The sequence below is a fragment of the Seriola lalandi genome, unplaced genomic scaffold (assembly GCF_002814215.2).
Source record: "Seriola lalandi dorsalis isolate HSWRI2012SDOR001 ecotype SW California unplaced genomic scaffold, Sedor1 jcf7180002050169, whole genome shotgun sequence".
Taxonomy (NCBI): Eukaryota; Metazoa; Chordata; class Actinopteri; order Carangiformes; family Carangidae; genus Seriola; species Seriola lalandi.
In genome coordinates this window covers 45930-54363 of record NW_019520722.1, presented here as the reverse complement: position 1 = coordinate 54363, position 8434 = coordinate 45930, and the positions used below count along the sequence as shown (strand labels likewise).

The 8434-nt window shown below is 40.9% G+C and overlaps 1 protein-coding gene and 1 long non-coding RNA gene across 2 annotated transcripts in view; both read right to left on the bottom strand.

The window, feature by feature from the left end:
* Window positions 1-6: 6 nt before the first annotated feature.
* LOC111649207 (uncharacterized) lies at window positions 7-2029 on the bottom strand. Its single transcript, XR_002760260.2, has 3 exons — window positions 1899-2029; window positions 1730-1807; window positions 7-374 (listed from the first exon to the last, which is right to left on the bottom strand). It is a non-coding gene; the product is annotated as an uncharacterized LOC111649207 (long non-coding RNA).
* Window positions 2030-3492: 1463 nt separating this feature from the next.
* ankrd1a (ankyrin repeat domain 1a (cardiac muscle)) overlaps window positions 3493-8434 on the bottom strand; it is a 7324-nt gene continuing 2382 nt past the window's right edge. Inside the window, exons 3-9 of the mRNA XM_023398956.2 lie at window positions 8068-8199; window positions 7740-7847; window positions 7246-7344; window positions 7025-7123; window positions 6261-6359; window positions 5863-5961; window positions 3493-4805 (exon numbers count right to left, since the gene is read on the bottom strand). Of these exons, the coding sequence (XP_023254724.1) occupies window positions 4713-4805; window positions 5863-5961; window positions 6261-6359; window positions 7025-7123; window positions 7246-7344; window positions 7740-7847; window positions 8068-8199 (729 nt within the window). The 3' untranslated portion in view covers window positions 3493-4712. The remainder of the gene's footprint in view (window positions 4806-5862; window positions 5962-6260; window positions 6360-7024; window positions 7124-7245; window positions 7345-7739; window positions 7848-8067; window positions 8200-8434) is intronic.

The window sequence follows — 8434 nt, the reverse complement described above, 5'->3', positions numbered from 1 at the left end:
CATGAGTTCACAGGAGGAGCAGGTACAGTTTAGTTTTCTATTGAAAACAGCTGGCAGCACAGTTTGCAGGTTTTGGTCTGTTGACATTCTTCAGCTTCAGCTTTAGTGTTACCTGTATTTGCTGTTCCCTAAATTCAAAGAGTGCAGCAACAGCCTCCACAACAATAATACATCACCTGTCATTGTGAAGATCCCCACCACCTTGTTTATGCTTCGGTTTCCCAGCAGGGCCATGTCCATCTTGTTAGCTGCACTTCTGCTCTCCTCCCTTTTAGACTTGACAGACGCCCAGATCCCGACCCCGAGAACCAGCAGGTAGAAAACCATCATTACCGCCACTCCAAGGATGTTGACAGCCATGCTGTAGTTGAGGACTGGGAACAAATATATACTGTAAGATAATGGACTAACACAGAAACTGAGGTTTAACTTTCCTCCAAGTCACAACAGTAGCAGTCAAAATGTGGAATTAACAAATGCTGCTTTTCTTAAGAAAAATCTCCTCAAATTTGGAGTCAACCCCAATTATTTAATTTAAATACTTTTGAGAAATGTGCTGTTATTCTTTTTGGCTGAATGCTACATAAGAAAAATGATAGCACTCGGATATCAGTCCATTGAACATAGGAATCCAACCAGCAGCCGGTTAGCTTAGCTTAGCACAAAGGCTTGAAACAGGTAGAAAAAGCTAGCCTCGCTTTATCCACAGCAATTTAGCTTTTTTCAATTTTCCTAATAAAGAACTCATAAGCCACATATCAAGCAAAAAAATAATAATAAGAAACTGTTATTTTGAAAGTGTCTGTGCTTCTGGGTTTTGCAGTATAAATTGCATATAAGGTTGTTTTTTTTTTTTACAGCTAAAAATTACCTCTTACCATATTAAGGCTTTTATTTTGAAGGTTAATCAAAATCGTAGAGATAGTGTTTGTGTTTTTCTGTCAACATATATATGTTTGTGTTCTGTGTGTGTGTGTGTGTCTGTGTTTGTGTGGCTGTGTTTGTGTTTGTGTTTGTAAACATCACAGGGATCAAAGAGTTTCTTAACGAGCTGTTTTGAACAGCTGTGTCTAGCTGGAAGACACAGAGCTGACACAGCTGAGTGAGATTTTGGCTTCGCGAGCCTCTCAAACAACTGATATTTTTGAAAAGAACGGTAACTCCTTTCAGAACCATGAGCGAACCATGATTGTCAACAGATCTTTGTGCACAGATAATGTGGCTTTGGTGTTTCTAGAACCAAAAATGTGGAAACAGGAGCAAGTTACAAAAAAGGGTCGTTTTTTTCTGCTTTTCTCTGGAATTCAGCTCCTGAATTTGTATTGCAGTCAATGGAAAAGGTGGAGGGTACTCCCATCATGTTCAAATTCTGTAAGTCTCTGTGTTAAGGTAGACACTTTATGAAACAGCACAATTTTTTCGGTTTTTGAGGAAGCCATGATATTAATATGTGTACATTTGCATATGGGAGTATCCAAAACACAGTAAAACCCTCATGTTCACCTGGGACAGGTTTACTCTGTGTTCCCAGAATCAGAACCAAGCAAGGTGAAGCAGCTTTTAGCTTCTCTGCTCCTCACCTGTGGAAAAAGCTTCATGAACACCTGAGATCTGCTGAGACTGTCAGCTTCTGACTTGTTTTTAATGTCTTTTATCACTGTAGTCCCAAGTTTCCTTATGACTAATAATAACATTAAATCCACACAGCAGTAATGTGGAGTCCACTCACATGTCCTAGTCTGCAAATCTGAGGAGGCCCAAAGACAGACGAGGAATTCAGAGCAAAGACAATGACGACCTTCGAGATCTGAAAAAGAAAATAAATAAAGAAGATGACGACACAATGAAATAGACGACAGGAGAAACCACAGATCCTCGATTCACAAACAGACTTTTACTTTTACTAAAGAAAAGGTTGATTCCCAGGTAATCAGTCAGAGGAAAAGGCAGAAGAGTCCAGCAGGGAGAAGACGAAGACACTAAAACACTATGAAAACTGCTGAAACACTTGAAACAGACACAAACTGACACTGAGAGAAGAAAACAGACTAAATACACCAGAGGGGGAGGGATAATGAGGGGCAGGTGAAACTAATCTTGGAGGGGCAGAGTGTAAATGCAGACTATGATGTAGAAGGAATATTTTAATATTAACATTTGACTGTTGTTTAAATTTTCTTTTGGAACAGCACCTTCAATATTTCTGTTGATTCTGTTGGAGATAATAAACAGTTTATATCCCTAAAACTGATTTAATTTACACAAAATATAAGGAAAATCCTGGCACACGATGAAGGAACACTCGTTGGTTTGTTGGCAAGAATACAAGAACATGCCATAAATCTTCTGTCACGACACTTCATCTCTTTGACCTGGGAACCAGCAGCAGGTTTCTCCAGTCCTGCTGGTTCCCAGTATGTGCATGTGTCGTTCTTACAAGTTCGTACAGGCCTGTGATGGTTAAGTTACAGGCATCTTCTCTTGATACAGCTTGAATTACTGAACCTCAGTAATTAAATTCACTAACTCTTTTATTTCATTTGACACTTATTTTGTTCCCTCCAGGTGGAGATTGAGGCTAAATGCACACACTAAACGAAGATGGTGAACATGGTAAACATTACACCTGCTCAACATCAACACATTGTGAGCGTGCAGTGTTTAGGAGTCGTGTACTTCATGTAATTACACTACTAACTACATGTTGCAGCCTTTGCTGTTCAGATACATTCATTCAAGTAGTTTAGTTACTTTTCCGTCACTTTTTGTGTCGTTAACAACTGAAACTACAAACAATTTCTTCAAGAAAATGAATGATTTTTTATGTTTAATTTACCATTGCTTCTCTATTGTCACTGAACTCCCTTTGATCAGCCCAGGAAACATCCGTCAGGCAGCTGCCACCACATCCTTGACCTCTGTGTAGTGCCATGTCTAAAAGCCGAGGGCAGCGTCGATCAGCGCTCGCACGGCGACATCATCATCATAGATAAACCTTGTGTTATTGTATAGAAAACTAAAGCTGACATTCCAAGCTAACTTGTTTTCTCCCTAGCGTAGCTAAGCTGTAGTTCAGCTTCTTCCAGTGTGATGTAGCGTGCAAAGCTAGCTTCCCCAACACTGTGAGCATGTTAGCATGTTGACTTTAGAATGGTTACCATAACAACAACATGGATCAAAGAAACAATATGAACAGCTGGTTTCACATGGGAATCGAACACTGCTCTCCTGTGTCTGTCTTTCCCTTTGCTCCTGTCATCATTACTATGACCACTAGATGTCGCCTAGCAACAAAACGTAACCATGGGTCTTAATAACCTGCTGCACAGACGACACATGGGCTCGTTTTTCCCTCTTCCTGTTTTGGCAGACGCACCATTACATTGCGCAATCATCATCTATGTCATAGTGATCATTCAAAGTGAGAACAGCTTCTGTTGGCGGCCATGTTTGTTTGTGTTGAGCGTGTAGCTACATCAGCACCAGAAACAGTTTCAGTTCAAAATCTTTTATTCAGTCAATCCATAAATACAAGTCAAAATGTACAAACATCTTCAACATTAAAAAATAAATCAGATTATCTTTCATATATCATATATATTTAATCCATATAAACACTTTTCAAACATGCTCTGAACCAACAGGCACTTTTCAGTTCTTCCCCTCTCACACTCGTGTGTGTGTGTGTGTGTGTGTGTGTGTGTGTGTGTGTGTGTGTGTTTTCGTCTATGACTCTGGAGAGAAAAGTGTCCACATTCCCAAAATATCTTCACTGCAGAAGAAAAGGTGCGGGCAGCTGGGACGTCAGGGTCAGAGCTGGGGGCCAGTCGAAGCTCTCGCTGTATCACCGAGGCGACCTTGGATAAATTGTTTTGACCCCAGCTGCTCACGCCGAGCGCCGGTGGAAGAAACTGGGAAAATGTGACCAAGATGAACTTTTGTCTGAAGGTTGTCTCGACCAAACCTCAACACAGAAGCTGAATCTGAGCCTCCAGGTTTGAGGAGAAGAAGATCCACGGCGAAAAGAAACGAAAAACACGGCTGAATAATCTGTAAGTGGAGAGATTCTTTTCAACCTGATCCAAAAACTTCCTTCATCCTGTCTCATCTCTCAATCTTCAAACACATAAGACCAAATAAACTTGGTGAAACTGGTCTGAATGTTTAAGTATAACAACACACGTCATCTACCAGCCAGAGGAGGCTCCTCCCTCCTTTGACAGCTTCTCACACTGAGCTGGAGTCACTTTATACAAGTCATGAACTACATTATAACTCTAGACAATCAGTCACTCACTTATTAAGAGTTTCCTGTTGAAATAAATCAATCAAACCCGATAAATCCATTGCTGACAGTTGCCATTAATCAATAAATAGGTCATCTTCTGGATGCAGCGTCGCTGACTTCACCTCAGCTTAAAGTAAAAATTAAGAAGAAAAAAGAAAAAAAACATCTTCACGAGACATTGTCCAGCAATATTTTGGCGATCAATGAATCAATCAGCGGTAATAATCACATTATTAACAACAGCAGCAGGGAACAGACTCAGGTTCGGATCCTTGAACCAGGAGGAGGAGCGTTAACGTGCCACAGTTTGAATGTGTGTGAACAGACGTGAAGAGGAAGAGCTGCGCTCCGTGAGCCTCAGTATGGAAATGTTAGACTCCGCCTTTTTCTCCCACGGCAGCCACTTCCTGCTTCTGCCGGGTTCTTACTGGTCGGTCTTCTCCTGGTTGAAGTTGCACAGGAGGCTCTTCGCTCCGCTCTGCCACGAATACAGAGTCTGCAGCGGAGTTTTTCCATCCTGCACCAGAGACACATGCGAACACGAGTGTGAGTCGAAACTCTCTGTAAAACCGTTAAACTTTTCTTTTTTCTTTAAAGTTACTTGTTGCTTTTCTGATTCAAATTTTACATACAAAACTACATATGTGCAATTATTGAGGAACATTTTATGATATTTAATATATTCTATATTTACGTCCACCAGGCTTAAATGTAATATCTCGACACATATGGCGCTAAATGATATTATCAGGGTGTGTATGTGTGTGGGGAGGGGTTTATATAACATTGTAAAGTTTAATATTAGTTTTAGAATATGAAATTTTATGACATATGATATAATTATGTTGTTGTATTATATGTTTCATTTGTTTTTTTAAATAATTCATAATTATATTATTGTAATTTGTGTTTTATTTGTCACGTCACAGGTACAATATAAAGTAGGCAAACAAAACAGTTAAATAAGAAATAAAATAAATAAATAAATAAATAATAAATACATTTAAAAAAAAATATATATATATATATATATATATATATACTTTGTATGTATACATATACTGTATATTATATTTCCTTTTTTTCAATTTCATTAGAAAAACATTGCATATGGTGTAAAATATATTTGATATTATTGAATATTGTAGTTGAGTATTGTTGTTTTCACTCCACATTTATTTGACTTTTTACCTTCCAGATCAATATTTCGTAAAACATTTGATCAGTTTATTAAATATTCATTGTTTTAGATAAAACAGTGTAACTTGTCGACATTAAGTGTAAACACTAAGAAACTGCTCAGTGTAAACGTCACTTACAGGTTAATGAGTTTATATGATTAATAAACGCTCTGAATGAAGTACTTAATAATGATAATGACTTTTACTTTGATATTTAAACACATTTTGTTGAAGTGAGATTTAAAATAAAGGATTTTTACTTGTAATTGGGTCGTTTTTCATTGTTTTACTGAGTCGTTCTTCCACCACTGCTCGTTGTTCTGGATTTAACAACTCAAATATTCCCTCTGGTTATTTCCATGAGGATCAGTGAATGTGTTGCTCTGTACTTACACTGTTCTTGGTGTTGAGACTGGCTCCGTACATCATCAGCAGTTTGATCATCTTGAATCTGTTTATTCTCACGGCGTCGTGCATGGGCGTGTCTCCGTCCTTCAGCGGGGGGGAGGGGGTGGGGGGTGGAAACAGACATTTAGCACTGATGTGGTTTCTCAGTCAGGACGAGACAAACAGTGTCGCTCTTACTGCCACAACAACTTGGCACTAAATTAATCCTGAACAGATTTATTTAGTGTGCACAAACTGTCCTCAGATTTACTTCTACAATAACAATGTGAGTATTTACTGTTGATTCTTTTATGTGTCTTTAATGCGTCTGCAGCCGCGACATTTCGCAGCAGTTTGTGTCAGTTTATGTTCATGTCGCGCTGCAGGTGACGTGATGTTCTCACTCTGTCTTTGGCGTTGACGTCCGCTCCGCAGTGAATGAGATGCTCGGCGCACTCGCAGTGTCCCGTCCTCACGGCGACGTGGAGAGGAGTGCTGTGCAGCTGAGGACAGGAAGCAGAGGCCATTTTTTAAAGCCACCACTAGATGGCGCCAGAGTGAGGAATTTTCAAAACCAGCACATATTGTTTGTCTTTGACCTTCTGAGGTCGAAGGATGTTTCTGTGAATATCTCAGTGATGACACAGAGTAGAAATATGGTTTGAATGTTGTTAGAATTTGTCGACTCTCCACTTTCTGTTTCATATTCTTGTGAGACTGTACGTGACTCCGCCTCTAAAATCTGGTTAAAGTAGAGCAACAAGACGACAAATACCACTCAGCATTTTAGGCATTTACTCTCCATTCATCTATTTTACCCACGTTACTCTGTTTTTATGAACCTACAGACTTTGCTGAACATATTTCAACTCATCCACTTCAGTAAAGGTTCGTTTACACAAGAGATTTGACGGATTTAAAAAACTAGGCGTCAAGTTTTTATCATTTGGGCCGAATGGTCTGTTTGCACTACGACAACGTTCTGAACGTTGTGACATGAAACACTGTTTTATTATTTTCTATGCAAGAAGAGGTGAAGAAGAAATCATGTAGAAATCACAGGTTTAGGTTACTCAGGAAGGAGTAAGAACTCTGTGTAGCTTCACGTCTTCTTCTCTGACAGCAGGCGTGACCTCTAGTAACCCCTCCTCCAAGTGTGTGGACCAACCTTGTCTCTGGAGGTGAACTTGGCCCCCTGGTCGAGCAGGAGCTGCAGGGCCGGCAGGCTGCCTCCTCTGCAGGCCCAGTGGACGGCTGTGGCCTCCAGCTGCAACACACACACACACACTGAGCTGTAACACTGATGCTGTGTGTGTGTGTGTGTGTGTGTGTGTGTGTGTGTGTGTGTGTGTGTGTGTGTGAGTCGTGTGGAGTCTTTGAACCTCTCACCTTGTCTTTTTTCTCGATGGCAGCTCCGGCCTCCAGGAGTCTTCTCATGACCTCCATGTGACCTTTGAACGAGGCTTTGTGCAGAGCTGTTCTCTGGAACTGCAGATGATCAATACGAGTCATTTTTACTTGATCAATAACAACAGAAACATATTTTCATGACAGTACAATCATTTGTCGGATGTAAACGTCGTCCGTTAACCCTCTGAGGTCGACGGATGTTTCTGTTAATACATTTGTGAAAACACAGAGTAGAAATATGATTTAACTGTTGCCTCCACTTTCCTTTACATATTCCTGTGAGGTCGTACGTGACTCCGCCTCTAAACTCTGGTTAAAGTCGACGCCGTGATCTACGGCTCATATTCTACAGACGTTGGTAACAGACCAACAACCATCATTTAAAATAAATAAATAAATAAAAAATCTGCGAAAATGAGAATTAAATAAGGAGTTTCCGTCCTCAGGATGAGACGTCGCTGTGTGACACTCACGTGGTCGGATACGTCGGGGTTTCCTCCGTCACTCAGGTACTTGTCCACCACAGGAAGCTTGTTCTCCATGGCCGCTGTCAGGAACGACTCCTCGTCCACAGTTTCTGGCTGGAAGACAAAATCAAAATAAACATATATAAACTGCAGGTGAGGGGAGCAGTGCATCCTGGGTACTGCTGCTCCAGCTCCATCAGCTCTCTCAGGTGTTTTATTCAGACTCTTTATACCGACTCTCACAGAGTTAATGTGAACAAGCAGCTGATGTTTCCTGGGTGTGAGGAGGAGCAGCTGTGTAAATCATGAGTGTGTCTGGACTCCAGAGTCTCACCACAGGCTCCGGCTGCTGCTGCTGCTGCTTCTTGTGGACGGGCGTCTTCCTCTCTCTCCTCCTCTTCCTCAGCTGCAGGATGTTGAACAGGTCGTCCACCGTCTCCAGCTTCAGCCGGCCGCTGTTATCCGTCTGACGGGGCAGAGGCAAGACAGACGGCTTCAACACAGCGCCGCCACCGCCACCGCCACCACAACAACCACCACAACAACAACAACAACAACAACAACAACAACAACCTGAAATGAATTTGACGTGTTTAGATTCTTTCATGTCCAACACGTCAACTATCCGTCACTTTACAATCAGATTCCCCTTATAAAGGATTTGTGGATGGTTTATAACTAGTTTATTAATCAGCTTTATA